The sequence below is a fragment of the Antennarius striatus genome, chromosome 3, assembly GCF_040054535.1.
Source record: "Antennarius striatus isolate MH-2024 chromosome 3, ASM4005453v1, whole genome shotgun sequence".
Lineage (NCBI taxonomy): Eukaryota > Metazoa > Chordata > Actinopteri > Lophiiformes > Antennariidae > Antennarius > Antennarius striatus.
In genome coordinates, this window is record NC_090778.1 from 23,516,057 (window position 1) to 23,539,681 (window position 23,625).

The window sequence follows — 23,625 nt, forward strand, 5'->3', positions numbered from 1 at the left end:
GACCAAATGACTGTGAGTTCCAACTGGGAATTACCGACAGGCATTCGCACACCATGACTAGTTGAGATTCATACCAAGGTTCACGCTTGAAAAACAAGATCAACAAGATTGGTTTAGGAAACATTCCAGAGACAGGGCTTACTATCAGATTTCCCTCTCTGTATGTCTTTTCAGAAAGTGATAGTTTCTTATTTGGGGCCATCAACAATAACATCGTCACAAATGGAAAAGCCTTAAACGGGAGAATCATCATGGAGGATTTTACAGACACAAAAAAAAAGAGTTCAAGTTTGTTTCAGCCAAATTGGCAGAGATGATCATTATGTGAAGTCCACTGATTGTAGAAGTTATATGATATACTTCCAGTGTCTGTGGATTTCCCCTGGGTTCTCTGGCATCCAAAAACATAGATATGTACACGTTGCTGCCTGTTAAAGAATAAAACCTTTTATAAAATTGTATAAAGTTTTTATATGTTATTTGCATTAGTGCAAATACTGGCCAGCATTTAAATTTTTAGAACTCACCACCAGTCAAAAACGTTTGACCGCCCCTGGTGTAGATCACGTAGTGTTCTGGGTCTTATTTGCTGGTCTCAGTCTCAGCCAGGGTAAGTCAGGGCCTGTGTCACAACCTAGCTCTGTATCCATGACAAAATCCTGAAGACTCAGGTAAGAGACAACTAATGCACCGATACTTCAGGAACTCTCTGCATGGCAGAAGAAAACAAAAAACACAAAGAACAGAGAGTGGCTCAAGCCTGAAGGTAGGCTTGCCCAGGTGCTCCAAACCACTCAGCTCCACCCACAGATGCACCTGCCTAATAAAAACAGGCTTCAGTAGTTGAAATCCTGTTGATGCCATTCTCTGGCCTGATAGCCACTTACCCCACACCTTTTACTGGATCAGACCTCAGAAATTCCCACTGGATGACTCAGATATACTGTGTGCACTTTTACTTCCTCCAGTATATCACGTTCCTCATTCCAGCTTGATACTTGATTACGTGCCACTCTTCTGTTAATAGAAGAGACAGGAGTTTTCTTAAGAAATCATTAGGGCTGTATTTATGCTGCTCAGATAAGTTAGTGCTGTTTTGCTGTTTTAAGTTCAATTTCACGAAAGTTGTGCTTTTCAACAAAAGTGTGATCAATTTCGTTGACCTGTTTTTAAAAAACAGGTTTGTTTTTTTCCACTCCATTATTATGTGCTTTCCACTAAACACTAAGAAGCAGTGACTATTTGTGCTTCATACCAAGACTCGGGCTTGACAAACCAGATCAACAAGATCTGGTTGCTTTCGAAAACAGTCCGAAGATAAGGCTCAAGCTTTCCGTTGGATTACTAGAGTAGAATAGAGTAGAGTATAACTTTATTTATTTATTACACTTTCTTCCACGTAATTCTCTTCAGAAAATGACAGTTAGAAATTTCTCAATTGAATATGATGCCATCAACCACAACAACACATTCACAAATGGAGATACCATAAGAGGAAGAATCATCGTGGAGGTTTCTCAGGAAATTAAAATCAATGCAATTATTTTCACGGGACAAGGAAGAGCTAAAGTGTGCTGGAGTGAACAGTACGGAGAATATGTTCGTGTTTATAAGGCCGAAGAGAAATATTACAATGTCACACATTATATCTTGAAAGAGGCAAGACCAGATGGTAATGTATTAAACAAGCAAATATACTGTACCTTACTGGGTAATGAGACATTACTGGTGAACTGTTTGAAGACTTATATTAATTGTGTTCCAGATGGCACGGTCCTTGACCAAGGAAGACATGTGTTTCCTTTTTCTTTCAAGATTCCTGACAGGTTCATATATTTTATCAAATTTCTATTCAGATTTTATTCTCACTTCAAATTCATTAATTTCTATCTCTACATTTGCAGAAAAATGCCATCATCTTTCCAAAATTCTACAGCCAAAATTCTCCATGAATTGAAGGCAGAGCTAAAACAGCCTATGAAGCTGACAAAAACAACAGTAGCTCACTTCAATTTTGTGTCCAAAGCAGACATGAATATTCCTGGACTTATGGTAAGAAATAAAAATGCAGCAATCTAATACTGAATGTTGTCTCAGTAGAATACACAAATGCATTTTGTTCAGGGAAAACATTCAGCAGATTTTAGAGGTCACCACTGCAGAAATTAGTAAATTAAAACACTGGTTTGAAGCAGGGCTTTGAACCAGAATTTTTTGCCAATCGGTTTGTTCCACCCATAAACTGATGTTCCTGAATCGGTTAGAACAAAAAAATAAAAATCCTGAACCGGCTAATAACGTACCTTGTAGATATAAATGTGTAGGTACTGTATTTTGCGCACCATAAGATGCACTTAAAAGACTTGAAATTTCTCAAAAATCAACGCTGCGCCTTTTAACATTAAGCGTCTTATATGTACACTGAGTTCCAAAATCTGTAAAAATATTTTTGTGTGATTTTAGTCAGCGATCCGCCAGATCGGCCATTGTCCGCTGACATAGGACGTATTACGTCATTACGTACGCCGGCAGCGATGGACCAATTAGAGAACATGACGCGAGGCTACGTCCGGCACACCTCCGGTAGGTACCTGGTATGCAGGAGTGTATGCCGGTACTGTACCGCAGGTATGCTGCATAACCACATTTGTTTGGCTAAAGACCCTCGACAATGGTGTCAGCGAAGAGAAACGCTTACGACGCAACATGTAAACTCCAGGCTATCAGTTCCGGTTGTTCCGGTTCATGTAAAGAGACCGGGGGGCTTTTTTCACGCTTCGCCATCTCTCTTGATCTATGACTCCATGCACGCCCACACCACCACTTCTGTAAAAAAAACACATCAAGTGGCTGACAGTTCAACCACAGTCACCTTTTTGCTTCCGTTAGCTAGCATGCACCGTGTGTCCGGTTAAAGTACAGAAATAAAGTCCATCATTTAGACTGCGCCTCTTTATACAAAGAGCCGAATGGTGCACAACATACGGTAATTTAAGGACTTTTAAATTGGCAATTAAAGCAATTAGTTTATATACTATAGACTATAATTATATATATGCCCCTACCATACAGTAAACAGTACCACAGCACTACACCACTGCTTTATGACAGTTATATCACTGTGGTTAAGGCTTATGCCTCCTACTTAGACACTACATGAAATAAGACAAGAATAACTCCCACCATGTCATTTATTGCTGAACAACAGATCTTCATTGTGCTTCTCCCATAGCTCTATATTGCTACATAGCGCTGGCAGTACGGGGACACACTGCTCTGAAAATGACTGCAGCCAATGAGTTAATGTCTAAATCACACATTTTTAAGATTGACATACTGCAGTGTTTACCTGTTATGATTATATAGTGACTGGGAGACTTCTTTTCTCTTAACTTCTGCTGCTAGATGCTACTTCTCTCTGCTCTCATCCCGCATCACCAAATATTTTTTTCAAGAACGAAAAACCCCCGGTATTAACCGGTTTACAATTATTTTCTGTTCCGATTCTGTTCTGGAACATTAAAAAATATAAAGTTTTCGGTTTTCGTTTTCGTTTTCATTTTCGTCCCATGAACCGGTTCAAAGCCCTGGTTTGACATGAATAAATTGTCTTTGAATCTGAGTAAAACCAAGATCATGCTATTTGGAAACCGCACAATAGATGTACAAGTGCAAATCACAAAATCTGCTGAAAACCCCATATAATCACCTAAGAACAAAGCTTGTATGTAGTATTGCAGTTCTGGGTAAAGCAAAGCACATATTGGATCATAAATCACTATACACCTTATATTGTTCACTTGTACTACTGTATCTAAATTATTGTGCAGAGATTTGGGGTAACACCTATAAAGGTAACTTGAAACCATTGTGCATTTTACAAAAAAGAGCTATTAGAATAGTTAACAACGTAGGCTATCTGGAGCACACCAACAGACTGTTTCTAAAATCATTTGCCATGAAGTTTATGGACCTTGTTGAATACAAAACTGCTATAATAATTTTTGGAGCAAGAAACAATTCATTGCCAATATAACATCCAAAAAATGCTCAGTGATAGAGCTCTCTTTTTAAGTATATAACATAAGAAGAGAACTCAACTTACAAGCACGACCAGTTAAAACGACACTGGAAAGCATGTGTATCTCTGTACATGAAGTGAAACTGTGAACAGACTGAGTGTGGAGGTTCAGTTCAGTCCAAACATGAACCATTTCAAGAAATCATACAAAAAGATTATATTTGGGAGGTATTTGAAAGAGGAAGGCCTGTTGTTGCAGCCCACTTACCAGTTAAAAGACATTTTCAGTTAAAGGTCTACTCTTTGGCTTTAATGATTATGTTCCTCGTTTGATAAATACACTGTTTTATTTTATTTGTTTGTTTGTCTGTTTGTTTATTTTTTCTCCTTCTGTTTTACTTACTTTGTTTGTTTTTTTCATCTTTCTATGACTATGCAGTATAAATGACTGATTTACTTCTGTAAATATTATCAGCAAGTATTTTGTAATGAGTATTTTTTGAGAATAAAGGGGTAGGAATTTAACAAGTTTACACTTCTTCCTACTCCTTTTCGGATAGTGTTCACACGATTCTGGTGTATTTATTATTGTTTGTTATTGTTATTTTGTTTTTTTTATTAGAAATAAATGAAATCATTCATTCATTCATTCATTCAATAGAAAGTTATCTAAATGTGGTGTCTGTTCCAGAATCCTCAGTATGGTTGCAAGAATAAACCTGTCAAGATTTTTGGCTCTGGAGCAGTTTCACTAAATGCTAGCATGACGCAAATGGGATGTGAGCAAGGTAATAATCTGTTATGATCTGTTTTACCAATATTGATTTGTTTATGGTAGACAGCATCTCAACTATCTCCTTCTCAAATTTAGACAATATATTTCATGAGATTAGATGAGATGAGAAGAGTTGAGATTAGATTAGATTAGATTAGATTAGATTAGATTAGATTAGATTAGATTAGATTAGATTAGATTAGATTAGATTAGATTTGTTTAGATACAACTTTACTGATCCTTTTCAGGGGATCCCTAAGGGAAATTGGGATACAGTTTGCAGAACAGTCAAGGTAAGGAAATACAACACAAATAGAAATAAAAATATAGAAAAACATGTCCAGTATAGAAAACCCATGAAATTGGTTCAAGAAGGAAGGGTAAATCGATTTCTCGTCAACACAGGTCTGATGAGAAATCATAGCTTACATGTTCTTCTCTTCCTGGTCCAGTTGTTGAAGGAGACTGTTGATCATAAGCTGCTTAATGGGTTGGACTCAGTCTTTTCTCCAATTTACAGGTCAAGATATGGTGGTCATACTTGATATAAGCAACCAATCAACTCGCGCAGTGAAGCCCAAACTCATTGTCTATGAGAAGAAGAGTTACTTTGCTCAGGGTAAACGAAAGGTTTGCACAACGGAGGTATTCAGGGAGAGCAGTCAGATAATTCCTTCCTTTAGTGAAGAAACTGTCCCAAAGGCTATCAACATCCCCACAGACCTAACTCCCTCCATCCTGAACTGCATCATCTTCAAACTGGAGTACAGGCTGAAGGTAAAATCCACTAATCCTGCATTTGATCTTTTTTTTTTTTTTTTTAGACATTTTTCTTTTCATAGACTTGTTTACAGTCTGGAGGAATAACCACCACTATGATTTGGATCGGATTTTATGTAATTTTGTCCCCTGAACTTTGAATCGATTTGTTAAAGATTTTTTTTTTGGTTTACTGGTAACATAAAAAATATATACAGATGTAAAGAGTGGAAGGTTTAACTTTTGTGCTATGTGCTATATGATGTAAAATACAAGTTGTATCAATTAAAAGTTTTGAGTAATGGAGTAATGATTGGTATAAGTCACGGTCACTATAAGCCAATCAGAGGTAGAGTAAGGTGAGTCAAAGCCTACCTCGTCTTCCAGTTTCTTTGGTAACCTGGAGATAAGAGAGGAAATAAGAGCCAAACTAGTTTACATTATTAACTTGTGCTCTAAAATAATGACACAGATTATATTTTCCAGATTAATTGTGTGTATTAATTTAGAGTATAACGGCAAAGAATGAGAATGTCCACACATAGAGATAGATAAAAGAAAAAAAATGTTATTCCTATAATAGACATAATACTGTACTGTTTCTGATTAATTCTCTCCACAGGTCCTTCTGGATGTTAAATGGGCTGCAAATCCTGAAGTCAAACTCCCAATAGTCATCCTACCTCCTTCTGCTGACAGACAATCACCCGCTTCTGTATTACATTCGGAGGTATTTCAAAGTTCAAACCAAACACCCTCAGCCATGATGTCCCAACAAGCAGCACCCCAACCTCTGGATCCCCCACCTGCCTATGAAGTATATGCGATGTACCCCACCTTTCATGAACGAGGCAAATCTTTCAGTTAAATGGAACGATGGCATTCCACTGGAAATATTCTTTACATTCTTTGCATGTTTTTCTTTTTTAAAATGCAAACTTGCCCATTGTGAAATTGGACTGTTAGTATCTTGTTTGTGTGCATGCCATTTGCTACAGAGCTGTTTTACTGTTAAGCACAGGTGTTTCTTTTAAATTGAGGTGGAGGGATCTGTAGGAAGGAATGTTCAGTCCCCATGGAGGTGTGTGGACTTGTTTAGTGTACCCTGTTCCTGAGAGCGGGATTAAGAAACAGTTCCTGAACAGCTCAATCTATGTTTTGGGTATGTTTACTGACTGTTAAATTCATGCATGAAGTACAGTATAAAAACATTACCTTTTGTTTTAACATGGTAACAACAGGAAACCGGAGGCGCTACAGGAGCCTCCAGACAAAAACCACCAGGTTCAGAAAAAGCTTTCTCCCCACAGCTGTCTCCCTGCTGAACTCTGCCCCCCGTCACCCCCGCCCCCACGCTGCTTAAATTCCTCCTTAATTCACAAGCACCCCCCTCCCCCCAGCAAAGTGAACTGGACTTATCAATGTATTACCACGTTTTCCTTTTGGTCGGCATGTACATAATGTTAATTATCTCATAATCATTGTGAACATGTCATTTACAACTGTTTGTGTATATACTGTACAGTCATTCATACTGTATATTATAGTCATAGCCTGTACTTACTCACCACAATACAGATGTTCATATATATATCTCCCATACTCTGCACTATGTATAATTACCTGTATATACTGTTCATACTTATTTAATAACTGCTTACGCACTTCTGCTTACGCACTTTTTGCATTTTGTTGCTTTGTACCTGTGACTTATGCAATGACAATAAAGTTGAATCTAATCTAAAGTAATCTAATCTAACCTAATCTAATCTAAATCAAATATTTTTTTCAGTTGAGCTGGAAGATTTAATGTGTGTATCTGGTAATAATGATTATATAACTAAATAATTGTAACAACACTTCAGCAGTGAGAGAGACAGAACTGACCTGCCAGAAAATTGCTGCAAAAACCAATGTATGAGTTTGAATGCCTCACTTCCATCAGTTTATATGATAGGTGAAAAAGCAGTGGAATGTTTTCAAACAGCAGCTAAAAGTACGCACAGTATTTCAAATGGGTAGTCATTTTTTACTCAATCTAATATGCTCATGCTGTGACTCACTTCATTTAATTAAATTTTAAGTCACTCACCAATAAAAAAACACTTCCCCCAATTTTGTGACGGTTGTGTGTTATTCTTATGCAGATCAACAGTGTACTTAGTTGCACTGAGGAATGAAAATATCTAAATAAAATGTGATTAATACACACATACAGGGCTGTCCTGTGGTCTGTTGAGGTATTTTCACTACTGACTGAGGAATTTGACTTTGCATACATCTGGTTGAACTATTGTTATCTTCAGTCTTGCATCCGTAACGCTAGTCTCGTATCTGACCTAATTTACCCTGCAAGGCTCAGATAGAGTTACTGTTGTGAAAATGACACTAGCTGTACTTGATCATGTGACCATGTGAGACACAGTTACAGGTTCTGTAGAAGTTTGATGCTTGAGAGTACATGTCAGCCTCGTCCGATCTTTCTTCATCTTGGAAATGCTTCAGTAAAAGTGTAGATCAGGAGTCATTTTGCAAACTCATGTTATGAGTTGTGGAAGGTTTTTTTTTTTATGTGATAGCATTATGAGTGTTAAACATCTCTCCGTGGATTACGACAAGGTGAATGAAGGAGGCTCCTTCTCTCCTGGCGACATCCTCTCAGGAAGGGTTACCGTAGTCACGACCAAGGAAACCAAAGTGCAGAGTTTTTTGGTCAGAGCCAAAGGGAAAGCTGAGGTGGCATGGTGTGAACAACAAGGGCAATCCACAGTGGCTCACAGCGACAAGAAGAAATATTTCTACTTTGAGCATATAATCCTCCAAGATAAAAACAAAGGAGATGGTTAGTCGTTTCTCTTTCTTTATCACTTTATTAAGAAAAAAGAACAAAATGGCTTGAAAAGGATATAAACTATATAAATAAATTTTCTTAAGGTTCAGAAATCATCAGCTCAGGAAGAAACGTGTATCCATTCACCTTTGTTATTCCGGATACGTCAGTGTATTCATCTACCGTAACCACCTACATTCATCTTGGACAATTACTTACCAGCTGGCAAAAATAAAATCAACACTTATTTATTTCCATTATTTCCTTATAGGGACATGCCTTCATCTTATGAGGGGAAATGGGGCAAAATTGTATACAGTTTGCGAGCACATCTAACTCAGTCAGTCTGGCTTGTCCATAAAACCAAGACTGAATTTCCTTTTCTGACAAAGTCTGAGTTCCCCTTTGCCTCCAAGTCTGAAATGATAATCATCGGGCTTAAGGTACTGTATCGATTTTCCTACTTGAATACTAAAATTTTCACATGTGAGGCATCGCTTTGATTACTCAACACCATTGACATTTTAATACTCAAGTATTAATGCTTGCCGTTAATGCTTGCTCACACTGATGTTTGGAGATTGGATGTTCTCACAGCTTCAGCCTTTCTTCGGTAGGAGCAGCAATGTGTAAGCAGAGTTTCATTTTTTGGTTTTGAAAAAGTGACAATGAATGTTACCTCAGAAAAAATGGGAGTGAAACAAGGTAAAGTGAATTCACTTTGAATACATTTTTCTGAAGTCAGCGACAGAAACATTAATGATGTTTGCTTTCTTTTGAACATGTATAGGCGAAGCAATAGGAGTCACTGTAGAAGTAAGAAATAACTCTGCTCGACTGGTGATACCCAAATTCTACCTGGTTGAGAAGCAAACGTTTGCTGCTCGTTCAAAGAGGACAGTTCACACAAATGAACTTCTGTTTGGGGAAGGAGAGTCTGTTCCGGCTCAGACCAGTCAGACTATGACCAAAGTTCTCAGCATCCCTCCACATCTCTCCCCTACTTTCTTCAACTGCTGCATGATGAAGCTGGAGCACAGACTCAAGGTACCGTATATACTGCACGTCGTGCTGAAACGGTCATTTCATCCGTGGTACTTGCCTCACGCTTCATGTGCAACTGAAACAGTATAAAATGCAATATGCTCTTCCTAACTGCATGTCCAACCCTTCTAAAGACTTACAAACACAGGTGAAAACATTACTATGGCACATGAAAATGAATCTGGATACATTTCTGGATACATTTTTTAAGACGCCACCGATGATTTAGTTATTTGGGAAATATCCTGGCCTCAAATTCAGGGTCGCAAAAGCACATCTGTATGGTTTTTCCAAGTTCAAGTGCAGTCTGCAGGATGTCTAGGGCGCCACACAGTGGCAGTGTGACGTGGAGAGACAGAGGGAGGTGGGGTTGAAGGGAAGTGGCCTCATAGCTGCCACTAGCGAGATGCATGCAGGAAAGGTGTCGTATTTCAGTCCAACCTGTTATTCACTGCCATCAGTTCAGAAAGGTTTAGCCTGGTACTTTCAGGAAGCACTAGTGGAGTGACATAAGGTCAGGGCACAGAAATACAACCATGACAGCAAAAATCTCAATTAAAAATAATTTCATCTTTATTCTAAAATTACCTTGCTTTTAAATAAAACTAGTGTAAAATGTCTATAAACTGGCTTAGTTTGACTTTAACTCATGACATGCAGGAGTAAAGAGCTTCTCGTGTGTTACAGGTCTGCCTCGATGCTCCTCTGTTGAGAGACCCAGAGGTCAAACTTCCTCTGGTCATCCTGTTGGGTTCTCCCAAACCACAGCGACAAAAACCAAAGCGATCTATCTGGTTCAGGAAGCTTCCTGCGTAACAGGATATCGAGTAATACTTCCAGGGGGAAGTTCAAACTGCCTCATGTGTGTGACAATTTCCCCGCTGTATGTCTTTTTGTCCACGAGGCGGCGCTGTGTGTCACTAAGTAGCCTGCAAAGAACAGTTTGATTAGTGTGACTGAATATTGAGTTTAAGGGTCCAATGAATGATTTTCTTTTAATTGTCTATTAGATTGTCATACTTTTGTTACTTTAGTGCTTCGGTTGATTGACATGAAGCTTTTTAACGTTTTAATTATTGTGAAATATGGGATATTTTTAGCTTTAAGCCTCCAGAGATGAATATAAACTCATGAAATCTGTTGTAATTATAAGTAGAAGAAAAGAGCATTATATGAGAAATTAATCCAAAAAGTTGAAGTAAAATATGATATTTGATGACATTTTCTCCCCCTCTCTGCACTGGAGTATGAAAAGTATGATGAATTATCATCAACCACTCTTTATGATAACTGAACAACATTTCCATGGGGAACTATGAATACATTTTACATATATAACAGTTTACAATTTGGAAATAATTTTCTGTATCCCCTCTATCAAGGTTGGAATTACTATTCAACAACCCAGCAGAAAAACAGTGAATGCATTGGTAATAGAAGGGAATTACATGTTTGGATATTTTCTCACTCATCCTTGCATTCATTTTGCAAGAGCAGAGAGTATTCAACAAAGACACATTCATGATTCTAACAGTCAGCTGCATGTGTTACCCAACTAGCTGTTCTTAAGTGGAACCAGGCCCCTGTTGTTGATCACAGAATCAGAAATCTCTCCCTGCCCAGGAGCGGAAACATGTTGAGAGCTGAGGATTTTATGGTTGGGATCCATCCTGGAAACATTAAATCTGGCTATTGTGACACCATATACAGCACACCCACCGACCCAGAAGGAGGAAGCGATTGGAGTGCTTGGTCCTGACAAACAAGTAAAATAGGGTCTCAAGATCGAATGTTCAGCCGTGAAGAACACTGACAATATTCAAGGCTTAAAATTAAGAATAGAAAACCACAAGCATGACCAACCGAGGCTTATCCGGCTGTTCTGGTGTACATTTGCTGTAATTGACTTCGCATTATATGTTGCTTGAACCTCTTAGGAAATGCATAAATATCTAAGTGGAAACGCATTGAAAGTGATTCAAATAACATGTTGGAAAATTGAAAATCTGCCTTTAATATTTCAATTATTGGAAGTGAACATTAACTTTGAGACGAACATATGATTATGTGGGTAGAAGAACTCTGACAGCCGTTCATATACGCAAGCAAATGTGTGTGTGTGTGTGTGGGGGGGGGGGGGGGGTACAGGGTCTACATGTTATATAGCCGAGTAAAATGAACAGACTACTAATTTGCATTGTTATGTCATCATAAGAAACAGAGCAGTTAATTACGCCTCCTACACCTGCCTGATGTTATCTGTAGAGCACCAATGTGATCCCTGTTATCTAATGAACTAAAATAGACAGTTTGCCCGTGGTGTTTTGCGATGCAGAACACAGTGGGACATATGACACCAATCCCTGAATCCCACACCTGCATGAAGACGTCTCCAGAGGTGCAGCTTTGCTTCATTCAGATCATTTTTTTTGGCAGCAGTTGTAGTTATTGCTGTGCTGTAGCAAAGCCTGCCTGGTAACCAGTCTGGCTCCATGTAAAGTGTGTGTGCTGGTTACACACACACTAACGCCTTGCTCGGTTTTGGAGAAGGAATAGGGAGGTGTGGCCTCTGGCACCACCCACCTCCGTAGCCAGCGCGAGTACCATGACAACCATGCGGGCCTGCTGGCGACTCCCTGTCTTCATCAGCCACGGTTGCTATAGTAACCCCCCAAAGGGGCTCCCGCAGATCAGCGGGATGGCCATCCAGTTGACTAACCCTCTCCCAGCTGGGGAACGGCTGAGGAAGAGTAAGGGAGCAGAATGAAGGGGGGAAGGTGTGTGTGTGTGTGTGTGTGTGTGAATGTGTGTGTGTGTGTGTGTGTGTGTGTGTAATGTGATGTGTAGGATGGCACAGAAGAACAGCCTGAGGAGGGAGAGAGAGGAACCTCAGCAGGAGATACAGATGGATACTGTGACCCGTAGAAGTGGCCCATCTCTGCCTACACACAGCCTTTAGCCTGGTCTGCAGATTACAACACAGACATAAAACCTACGACGAAAATACACAACAGTGTGTGTGTGTGTGTGACAGTGTGTGACATTAATCACAAATACTGTATTTCTTGATTTAATTATCTCCCTGTCTCAGAATTGCAGGAACCTATTTGATCCAAGACATATTTGTTTTAGTAACCGAGCACCTTTACATGATCCAAATGAACCAACAAATCAGATGTAAAGATTCTTCCTCCAAAAATGTGTAATTTTGCCTACTTCCTCAGTTTTCATGTCATGTCAGACACTCGAGGGCCGCCACTGGGTTCAGACCCAGGATAACAGAGCTGCACATGGCTCTCTATTTGCAGTGCAGTCAGAGAAAGGAATGGCATCAGTCGGAGAAAGAAATGGCATTGCCGGGTCCGCTGGTCGGAGAGCACTGCTCTCTAATTCCTCTAAGCTGCGTCTCATCCAAGGCTCAGAGAAAGACACAAACTTCTATGTTGCAGAAGAGCAGGAACACACAAGTGAACTTATCCTAAATCACTATAAACTGGGCTTCAATTCAGTGTTTTCCCTCGTTGCTTTTTACACCACATAAGGAAACAGGTGACTCAGGTCAATAAGTCAAAATGAAGTTTTTATTTTGGAAAAGCAGATAGATTAAATTCCCATAGTAAATATTTTATGATTATGTAAGTGCAGTAAAGTTTGATTTTTTTTCCTTTTCATATAAAATCCTTCTTGTCATTTGAAATGTATAAAAAGTGACACAAGGCAATTCTGTCAGGTTCACAGAAGGCGAGTTGCCAAAACATTCTACGCTAATTCAAATAATCTACGACTTCTCTGTTTAGTTTCTCTAACATACGTGCAATTATACTTCTATGCTAAAACTAGCTCTACGTAAAGTGTGTGACTATATTGTGCACTTAGAGTGGTAACCTTTGGAATTACAAATTGTTGAAGTGTTTGAAAAAAATCTCTCGACACAAGTTGTTTGATTACACAAATCATATAAAAAAAACAAAAGTCACTTTTATTTATGAAACTCAGAGAAGCATCCTCCCCTGCAGAGATGGACATTGCATATCTTGCAGCCAAACACGCTTTCGTGCCGCAATCCCTTGTTGGTGCAGTTCCTGCAGCGGCGAGAGCGCTCCGACATGCGCTCCAGGCGGTGTCCGTACTCTATGGGCGAATCGGCGTGCCTCTTGCGTGCCGCTCGTTCCATGCCCCTTGCTCCTTGGTAGTCTCCGATCAGCTGCTGCGCCAGGCGGACTCGGAAATGACGCTGGGAGAACTGCTTCCCGTTGAACCCCGTTGGCGGCGTGCCCCCTCGTCTCTCCCTCAGGATGATGTAGGCGTTGACGATGCACAGGTTGACGTAAAACCACAGGAAGTAACGCCACCACTTCTTACACGGCCTGCCGACCTGGTAGCATTCCCTTAGCTGGTCACACAGGTCCACGCCTTTCATGTTCTCCTGGTACAACAACAAGGGCAAAGGTCGCGGTACGCCAAACGACGAACCCGACGTCTCCATGTTGTTACTCTCGCCCTCCCCGCATGTCTCATGCTGCTCTTGCTCTGGACTGATACCCACAATGCCTGGAGCAGAGTTGGTGGAAAGACAACAAACCATCTTGACGTCCCTTGTTACTGTAGCAACCAAGTTGCCATGTTGGCACTGGTAGAACTCACCCTGGGACAGTTTCCCGACATTACGAGGCAGCAGAACCTCCGGGTAACCTTTGCGTGACGGATGGGTCGGCCCACAGGCGTACAGTCCGTCCCTCAGCAGCCTCTGGATCAGGGGCACTGAGGTGAAGAAGCTGTCCATGAAGAGATGGTGGTACTGACCCTCCAGGCCACGCACCAGCGAGGTCGCCACCCGGTAGCCCAGCGACGCCGCTGCTTCGTCGTCTCCGTACTTTCCCACGTGGATCTTGGTCCGATGGCAGTAGCCTGAGCGTGAGTCGCACAGCATCCACACCGTCAGCCCCTTCTTCAGGGGCTTGGAGGGCATGTACTGGGTTGGGGAGAAACGCCCCTTCATTACAATGGCACATCTGTCTATGGTCAAACAGCGGTTGGGCACGTATGCGTCCCACATGGTGTTCTCCACCACATCAAGGAGAGGCCTGACTTTGAAGAGGCCATCGTAACCACGCTCTCCGCGCACGGGCTCGGACTCATGGTCGCACAGCTGGAGGTACTGGGTGAGTTTTTCAAAGCGCCTGGCCGTCATTGTTTTTTTAAACCCCGCGTTGCCTATGAAAATGTCACTGGCCCAGTACATACCAGTGTCTGGAAGCTGGTTGATGCCCATAAGGATGTTCAAACCCACATAAGCTTTCATCTCCCTCACATCCGTAGGGTGCCAGTGTGGGTCTGGCTTCCCGCTCCTCCTTTGCCGATAGAGGGCGTATTTGTTTGTTTGTTCTACCATGTGTTCAAAAAGAGAATCTGGGAAGAGTATCCGGAAATAGTCACGGGTGTCAGCATCGTCCCCCAGTGAGTGCTGAGGGCCGCTGACAGCGGAGAAAGGTTCGATCGAGATTACCTGGTCAGGTTCACCCCAGAAGTCGGGAGAAGTGCAGTCATCGTCCAAGCCATCCTCAAAGCTGAAAAAACTCCTGCGCTCCTCCTCCTCCAAATCGGAGAAATCAATATCCGAATCGTTGGAGGTGGTATCGGAGCAGTTAGTGGAGGTAGAATAATAACAGTCCTCCGCGTACTCCTCCTCGTCGTGCTTGATCCCATTGCTCCCGGTGACCAGAATTATGTTGCAGCCTCCTCCCGCGATGAAGCCGGCCGCGTCTGCAGTCTCCGCCGCGGCTGCCGTGTTCTTGAATCCATTCTCCCCCTCGCCGTCCTCCTCCACCACCACCTCCTCCTCCTCCTCCTCTTCTCCTCGCAGTTCGTCTTCCTCATCCGAGTCCGGCTTTTTGTAAGGAATTTCAAACCACTTCACATCGGCTGAAAGATTAAGCGGAGTGTCTTGACTGTCGCACACCGTGGTACTTTCTGTGTCCGCGCTAGTTTCCAAAATAGTAAAAAGCTCTCTCCCTTTTCTTGCCGTCGCCATGTCGGGGTATTAAAGTGCCCCTGCATGAGTCTTTTTATAATTTTTTTTTCAACGTGGGATAATAATCGCACAAACAGGCCATCCGAAAAGAACTGATGTGCAACTAACGGCAGCCTCTTCTCTAAAAAAAACTTACTGGTCGTGGACCTATGCGGCGTCTATAAGCTTGATTCTCATTGTTTCCGCTCCTGGTTTTTCTGGGCTTTGTAGCGCAGTGTGGCCGCAGACGTCAGAAGCTGCATGCATGTCCTGCTTTGTAGGGCGTTTTGCGACTGCAGCTGGTGGGGTTGCTACTTCGCTAGGCTGGCAGATGGCCGCTTGCTGTTCTAATGCCCGCTGGCATTCACCGCTATCAATAAGCCGGATACCCATCTCTGAAACCGCGGAGATAGAGAAACCACTGCGTAAAAAACTCAAAAACATCACAAGCATTTACTGTCAAAACTAACGCGTAACGGGCCGGGCCACGTCGAAACTTTTTTCTGGATAAATACTGCACTCCGGTTACAAACTGTAAAATGTTGTCGCTGTAAAAAAAAAAAATCTGTGTTGCTGTTAAGTTTATTCACAATGCTTTCTTAAATGAGGGAATGCGTAAAAACGCACATGGCATGACCTAAAAAAAAACACACACACACAAAAAAAAAACAAAACGCAAATTGATGGACGTTTCCAGACCACGCGTGTCTCCTTTGTTGTTCATCACACTACCACGCTGAACTCGGGTAGAGAAAGCGTGTTCATTCATAAACATGCTTCTTTCCTCTGACAGGTTCCTACATGAATCTGAAGCCCTATAGGTTATTGTGAAATTAGGGACCTCCCTCTACTTTCTGAATGTGGGCAGACACTCTGGTGTTTTATTCCAGGACACAGAATGAAGAGTTTCTTCCCTGATCAAATTGACTGATCCTCTGTCGGCTGACACGCCCACTGTATAGCAAATACTTTCTATATTTTAACACATTAAATGTCACATATTAAAATAAAATTTAATAATGAATTTATTGCCAATATAAACATTCATCTCAAATGTCTACAATGGCTTCCTGTAGGTGTGTGGGCCAGTATAATCCCTTCATTCCACTTGTGACCTCATATCTGTGTTTTCATTAATTAAAGAATAATCCATGTATTATTACCGTTGTTTTTGTCCTTCTCTCCATCGGATGTAGCACCCACTGATAACTAGAGGGAGCTCCAAGTAGACCCAGTGATCTATGGTGGTGTGAAAGTAATATTTGTGATATTATCCTGTCATCACAATGTTATTTCTAAACAAATACAACGTGTTCCTGTTATTGGCTGATGCAAGTCAGCCGCATGCATTCAGACGGCTTCCTCTACAGACTGATCCAGTTGAATTAACCAGTGAACAGGCAGCTTATTACAGATCTATCACAACAAAAGATGTTTGAGTTTTGGCTTAAAAACATCTAAACTCTTGCTTATTTGGGAGGGGCCTAGTTAAACCATGTCTTCCCTGATGGGGGGATGGGCTGCAGGAAGGGTCCTTTCCAAATTCTTCCACTTGTGGCCTGAGGCTACATGGCTGGCTGAGCATTGGGTTGCTGCCCCTAGGCCTCATAGTGGAGGCACAATTTATGCGTCCTTCCTCACTTTCTTATTGCACAGATTCTTGTTGTCTCAGTGGTATCATATTGCCTCTCTGAGCTAGAGGCCTTATTGTGTGTTTGCATCCGCAGAGCAGGCGTTGAAGCCGTGCTTTACGGTTCACACTGGGAACCAGTACGTTGGAAAACAGTGGAAAAATGAGGGAAGCTGTGGACCTCCGATATCCAGCCCAAAAATAGAAGTAACGGAGAGAAAAAAAAGGCTCACTCCAGCATTTCCAGGCCCCTGGAGCAGAGTACTGCAGCAGACCCTCAGAGACTCAGGCAGTAGGGTGGAGGGACGCCGACCAATGGGGGCTGAGGCGTTCAGTGTGTGTGTGTGTGTGTGTGTGTGTACAGTGTGTGTGAGTGTGCGGCTAAGTCAGCTCCTCCACCGCTCAGATTCTTTTCTCATGGATGAGTTCAGGGATGGTTTCTCCCTGCCTTCTTCCTGCTTATGAGTGTGAGTGTGTGCACGTGTGTGTGTGCGAGCATGCATCTACTAGCATGTGAAACCACTGCAGACGCTGCTAAAGACAGACCAACCCTTCTCTCTGACATTCCCTGACACAGTGAAGAGAATTATTAATAGTGAAGTTGTCTTCCACTGCCATGGGCGTCCTTAGACCCAGCTGATGAGAAACCACATAATAAGAATCGTAATGGATTTGTGAGTACTGTAATTCACCAACTGATCCGAACAGAGGAGTGATCATTATCACTCACGTGACCGGTTGAACTGAAATTTCAATATACTTATATGAATTTTCATGGCATGTGATGGAGGGAACTCTTTCACCTATTCAAACAGTCAATGTGGTGTGTAACACTGACCTTGAAAAACACTCACCTGATTGCCCCCTGCCTTTAGACAACAGTGCCCTCTTGTGGTCATTGCTGAGAAGCAACCGCTCGTCATAAAACGTGAGACGATGCGCATCCGACTCCAATAATTAGACAATTAATCTCAGACGTTGGAGTACATGAATACATAGTTATTGAAATAAAAAAAAATGTGATCATGGATAAAATCCTAAAGGTTTTCATCAAATATCTTGCCTTAAAAAATGTAATGTGCTGTGTGCTTGTTTGTTGTTTTTAATTACACTAATGGATTAAAATGGTTGTGAGAATGACAAACATGTTTTTAAATTATGTAAGGGAAGAGACTGATTTAACATTTCTGTTCATTTGACGTCGCCTTCATTAACTGGCTGTTATTTATTTCACATTTAAAGGAAGCTCCCACTTTGTGTTAGAGTACGGTTTGAGTCTTAGAAATGATGACACACTGAGGTGGTCAACAGGTTATTTTTCAAAAGGTGGACTTTTTTAAAAAACATTTTTAATTTTAACCACTAGATGGAGCCAGACGACAGATCACAGACGGGGAGGACAGGCGCTTCATCCGTGTGTCGGTGTCAGTGTCTGCACGGGGAACTAAAATCTGACTTGGCTCGTGGTTTCTACATGATGTACTCTTCATTATGCTTGTAGTGCAGAAAGACCCGGTTGGTAAAAGTCAGACTTGTTACAGAGTTAAGTCTCTTTCAAGACATTAAGAATTTTTCTTTTTTCCCCCCCAAATCGGAAGCTAAGAGTCAAATAATGTCGGATTGGTTGTTTTTTTTAGGAGGAATGTTTCTATTTAACTTTTCTTTGTTGCTGCATTTCATGAATCAATCACAGTGCATTGATCTGCAGCTGATTTTCTATTGCTTGTTTCTGTTGACACACCCTTGTTTGATTCACATGACTGTCTGTGTTTTCTTCCTCTGGCTTAAATTTTGCAATTCCTTTAATCATCTCAATTTCACCCCCATCGTTTGTGCATGAATTTAGAATCGTGCTGTCCTTTAATAGACATGACCTCTCAACAGGATGGAAGCAGAATCCGCTCTGGGAATCTGACACCTTCTCTAGTAATAATTATTGGTTTATGATTTATGAATTATTGCCTCTTGTGAATTTCCTCTATGCAGCGTGGCTTTTTTAGTGCTTCTGTTAATCAGGGAATCAAATTTTACAACTAATACTCCTGGTACAGAATACGATTACTTTTGATGTCATGTTTTATATTATATATTCCCACAAGGACAGATTAAAGAACACAAAATACGACACATCTGGGAATTGTGGTAAAGTGTTTTTGTCTGCTACATACAGACAACAACAAATGTATATTATTACCCCCCTTTTCAGGCTATAATTATGTCACTAATCATCTACTACATATCAATAATTCATGTTAGCATTAGCATGTACGTAATAAACACGAACATCACTGCATGTGGGTTCAATTGAAGCAGAATGCTAATCATTGACTCCCCCTCTCAGTTCAACCCTCAGCTCTAATTCTATGAAAACTAAATCATCTTTTGTTGTGTCAGAGTTGCCTAGATCACAACAGTTGTTTACATGTTGTTTTTAATTCGATCCAAATGACCGAATGGAAGCATGTCAACAAACGAATGATGAGTCCTGCCAACATTTATCAGCACTGGGAGACAATGTTTTCATTCCGAGGCAAATATTTGCACCTCTTGTGAAAGACAGTGTGTAGTACTGACATGGCATCCGAGGGTGATTCTCTGATATTTACCAACAAATCCAAACAACACAACAACAAAAAAACTAGAACCAAGTCAGTCACAGACTGCAACATCCCGCAACACCCATGAAGCAAACATTTTCCCCTGACCTACTTGTATAAGTCAAAGATCAAAGCTAGTGCTCTGACCTGCTGTCATTGATCAAAGCACTAGCTTCGATCTTTGGTCTCACTTACACTGGCCCTCAACCACCTTTCTATCTTACCCGGTTCCTGAGTGTACAAAAGTTAAAATTTGACCTTGACCTAGTTTTCTCAAGGTCAAGGTCAAGATCTTATTTTCATCCCCTTTGCTGCCCAAGTAATGTGCTTTTTGTTTCATCTTTCTATCTGCAACGGTTGCGAAGATATTTGGTGGACGAACGAACGGATGAGCACACGAACGCTGACAATTACAATACATCCCCGCTTTGAAGCGGGATGTAAAAACAACTGGTAATCAAAGCTTGAATGGAAGCATCTTTAAATAAACACCTACTGCCTTTTTCCTTATAGAGTTTGCATGAACAACCAGTCACACTCACATTCATGCTGCTCATTCACATACAGTATGGAAAATGTTTTTGGCTCTGCCCACCTGCCGCATTCATTCCTTTTGATATTTGAAATGCTGTCTCTTGCATCTGACCTGACTGCACTCATAAAGGATCCTGCAAGAGGATAGGGGAACCAGGAACCAGCTGATGCACAAACATGCAAAAATAATGGTCAAAAGCGATGTCTGTAATCCTAGGATCCTACATTATATTTCATGTTCAACTTAATTGACTCAAACAAGTGTTGTAGATTGTGCGAGATGCAGTGCCTGTGAATAAATAAAAAAGGTTGGCATTCACACAATCTTCTGAAGACTCTAGGATGACCCGCGCCTGAAGAACCAGACGTAACTGATGAGCCGACTTGTGAATATGAATCTAAACATTCTCACGACTTTGGGAGGCAGAGGAGAGAGGGGAAATATTTCAAAGTGAAGAGAGTGGCATTCCTCTGCAAGTGTTTGTGTTGAAAACAAACTATTTCCTGAGCACTTTGTAAACCATAAAGGTGATTATTTTCACCGGTTATCATGAGTGCAACGTTTTAAGGGCGAGAGAGGGAATGATACATCTGCATGCGGCACTGTTTGTTTCAAGCTGTCAAGCCCAACTTCCCTTAGAGATAAATGACAGTCTGGGGTTTAGTTCATGTGTCCTCCAAAAGGTAATATCTAGAAAGTGTGAATGTTTTTTTCTTTCTACTTATTTTTAGATTTTCAATATATACGAAAAAAGTAACACGGTTTTATTTCCTCTGTGTTGCTGTTGCGGTGTCACAGCAAATAGCCGAGAACCGTTATGGCGAGACATCATCTTCCTCTCTCTGCCTGAGTCATGTCTGAGAGACCAGGAGGGGACAGACGAGTCTTTGTGGCGCTCTCAGTTCCCACGTGTGAAAAACTCGTCTCATCTGGGCAAAAATATGTTTCTCTTTCGTCGAGAAGATGCAGTATCGGATGAATGCTCCTCTTTGTTGTGAGGGTCTCCACAGACACAAGGGATGAAGGGTTCTCTGTCTGCTGACACACATCTTAAAGACAGCTGCAATCAACCAATGTGGATGAAACAGGTTTGTATTTGCTAATTTTTACACTGCTATCATCTTAATCTGTTTGCAAAAGGATTCCAAACTGCAGCCATCCTTAACCCCGGGTTTTCCACACAACTCATTCACACCTCTTCTATCAATTCTGTTTATGATCACATCCCAGACTGACTTGCTGCCTTTGCAATTCACTGGAAAACCAACTACATTTCCTCACCTCTATGAAAATTTAAGATACTTGCAGATCCATGTATTCCCATTTGATATCACTCCTAATTTTTGCTTTTCAGAAGCAAATAGGTTTTCTGTAAGTGCTTGTCCAGTACAGGGTTTCTGGATGGGCTGGACCCTATCCCAGCTGACTTTGGGCGGGCACACTCTGGACAAGTCGTCAGTTCATCGCAGGGCCACGTAGAAAGACAAACAACTCCCTGACATTCACGGTCAATTTAGAGGCACCAAAACTTTATGTTTTTGTTGACAAGAAGGGAACCCAGAAAAGTTCCAGTCCTAAGGTGGATTTTAACCCATGAACTTTTTGCTGTGAGGTAACTGTGTGTTAGCCACTGTGCAAACAGGCTGTCCTTGAACCTTTTATTCTGCTCCATCCTTACTTGCCACTTCTCAGAATTTACCTGCAAAACGGTACCTCTAAATATTAAAGTAGCTCAAAATAACTGAAATGATTATTTTTCGAAAATTTCAACAGATCATCAGATTAAATGTGAGCAAAACAAATATTTTCCATTATTGATGTTGGGAACCTGTAGGATTCTAAGGCAAATCATTTCAAATTGAAGTGTTGCTTTGCTTCAACAGTGTTATATGGCTAGAAAGATGACGATGAACATCATCGCTTTTAAAATCATCTTCACATCCCCGCCTCCCCGCTCTTACCGTCTTCCACAGCAAAAACATATGTCAACATTTAGAGGACATGCTGGTCTTTGCTTACACTCAAGTCAAATATGTAACAAGCAGAGCTTTCATCCCATAATGATGATTAAACTCCATCCTTACTCTAGCAGCATGAGGCGATGAAGAGAGTCATTGAATGTGTGACACAACGATGTAAAGAAAATAAAGAAGAAATAAATATTCATCTTCTTGCTTGTGTGAACTGACAGACGCACGTCAAAAGGTTGTTAGGTCAAGAATCACTCTGTGGATCATTTGTTCTGCATCGATAAACAGTTTAGGGAAATGAAGATGAGTGTGAGTGGATTAGAGCTTCATTGCTGACAGTCCTCTCCTCAAATGAAGCTGGTGAGTCCACATCTCCCTAAACTTCAGCGGGCTGAATTTCAGCCTTGAGCTGAAGCCGTTGTGTTCGTCTTAACCGTATGACACTCCTCCAGTCTTTCAGACTCACATAGAAATGGCAACCCTCTGCCATAAGATGAAACAATGAGATAGAAAAACTTGCCCTTTCACTTTCAGCGCTTGAGCTACTACACCTAAAGAGAAGAAACTCCTCTGTAAATGTATATTTGCTGATGAAGTGACTTCCAGTTGTAACAGAAAGCTGGCACTGTCACAGTCTATGTATCTGAACAACAAACTGGTCATGAGTGACATCATACAAGCTTCCTGAAGGAATCTATTTGATAATTAAGCCCAAGTCCTTCACGATAAAGGCTCATGCTGGGCCTTTTCCACCAGTTACTTCCAGTAACTATATTTAGGCTTGTTTTCACATTCCTGCTTCTGTTACGGTCACATATCTTTCATTACTTACATACCACTGCGTGGAGGCCTCTCACATTGGTTTTGCTCTGAAGCTAATTCAGATCTTTGAGGCAAGAGCACGAGGATGGATGGGCTTGTCAACAAGGATAGCGACGGCGCTACCCTTGGTATATGATCAATAAGTGAATGTAAATGTAACACCAATCACAACATGATAATCAAAGATTATTCACAGCTCTTCACTGGGAAACTAGCAGCATCAGTGGGAAGGACTGTTGTTACTCAACTCAGAGAGCATCAAATCCAGTGGAAAATGGTCTGATTGTGGCTCTGTGCAGCATCACTGTTCTGCTGCATCATTTACTGTAAATTGAACTAATGCGCCAACATGTGTCGGGCCAGTTCATATAAACAAACGACACACTTGTAGACTAATTGCAAGCATTTCTTTTTTGTTAAAGTTTTCATCTGTCTTATGAAGCTGTTTATGCTTTTGAATCCCCGAAGACCTGCTGCATTATGTCCAGTCTCTAAAGCAACCCTTTATTGTTATTATTTTTCAAATTTAGGGTTACACCCATTCACGTATGACTCTAAGATTGGCATGTGACGGAATTCTCTCCTGGTGATTTCAGGCTAGTTGGCATATTGACATTTTCTAGCTGTGCCAC

General features: G+C 41.2%; 3 protein-coding genes across 3 annotated transcripts; 2 read left to right on the forward strand and 1 right to left on the reverse strand.

Annotated features, from left to right (window-relative positions):
* Positions 1 to 1,321: 1,321 nt before the first annotated feature.
* On the forward strand, positions 1,322 to 7,662 carry LOC137592981 (arrestin domain-containing protein 3-like). The gene is made up of 6 exons (XM_068311520.1): positions 1,322 to 1,672; positions 1,766 to 1,826; positions 1,905 to 2,052; positions 4,713 to 4,809; positions 5,317 to 5,573; positions 6,178 to 7,662. Exons 1-6 carry the CDS (start codon positions 1,417 to 1,419, stop codon positions 6,421 to 6,423), a joined length of 1,065 nt encoding a protein of 354 aa, XP_068167621.1. The 5' UTR covers positions 1,322 to 1,416; the 3' UTR covers positions 6,424 to 7,662.
* Positions 7,663 to 7,981: 319 nt separating this feature from the next.
* On the forward strand, positions 7,982 to 10,767 carry LOC137593145 (arrestin domain-containing protein 3-like). Its single transcript, XM_068311773.1, has 6 exons — positions 7,982 to 8,397; positions 8,490 to 8,550; positions 8,657 to 8,828; positions 9,003 to 9,090; positions 9,176 to 9,432; positions 10,117 to 10,767. The coding sequence occupies exons 1-6, from the start codon at positions 8,100 to 8,102 to the stop codon at positions 10,243 to 10,245; spliced, it is 1,005 nt and encodes a 334-aa protein (XP_068167874.1). The 5' UTR covers positions 7,982 to 8,099; the 3' UTR covers positions 10,246 to 10,767.
* A 768-nt stretch (positions 10,768 to 11,535) lies between these two features.
* LOC137593144 (piggyBac transposable element-derived protein 4-like) lies at positions 11,536 to 16,361 on the reverse strand. Its single transcript, XM_068311772.1, has 2 exons — positions 14,074 to 16,361; positions 11,536 to 13,980 (listed from the first exon to the last, which is right to left on the reverse strand). The coding sequence occupies exons 1-2, from the start codon at positions 15,458 to 15,460 to the stop codon at positions 13,409 to 13,411; spliced, it is 1,959 nt and encodes a 652-aa protein (XP_068167873.1). The 5' UTR covers positions 15,461 to 16,361; the 3' UTR covers positions 11,536 to 13,408.
* Between the last annotated feature and the right edge of the window lie 7,264 nt (positions 16,362 to 23,625).

Coding starts and splice junctions, on each gene's coding strand:
- LOC137592981 (XM_068311520.1), top strand. CDS start 1,417: ATGACAGTTAGAAATTTCTCAATTGAATATGATGCCATCAACCACAAC. Junction 1,673..1,765: donor GAAAGAGGCAAGACCAGATG/GTAATGTATTAA, acceptor ATTGTGTTCCAG/ATGGCACGGTCCTTGACCAA. Junction 4,810..5,316: donor GCAAATGGGATGTGAGCAAG/GTAATAATCTGT, acceptor TCCAATTTACAG/GTCAAGATATGGTGGTCATA.
- LOC137593144 (XM_068311772.1), bottom strand. CDS start 15,460: ATGGCGACGGCAAGAAAAGGGAGAGAGCTTTTTACTATTTTGGAAACT. Junction 13,981..14,073: donor TGTCGGGAAACTGTCCCAGG/GTGAGTTCTACC, acceptor ACTCTGCTCCAG/GCATTGTGGGTATCAGTCCA.
- LOC137593145 (XM_068311773.1), top strand. CDS start 8,100: ATGAGTTGTGGAAGGTTTTTTTTTTTATGTGATAGCATTATGAGTGTT. Junction 8,829..9,002: donor TGATAATCATCGGGCTTAAG/GTACTGTATCGA, acceptor TTTCTTCGGTAG/GAGCAGCAATGTGTAAGCAG. Junction 9,091..9,175: donor AAAAATGGGAGTGAAACAAG/GTAAAGTGAATT, acceptor GAACATGTATAG/GCGAAGCAATAGGAGTCACT.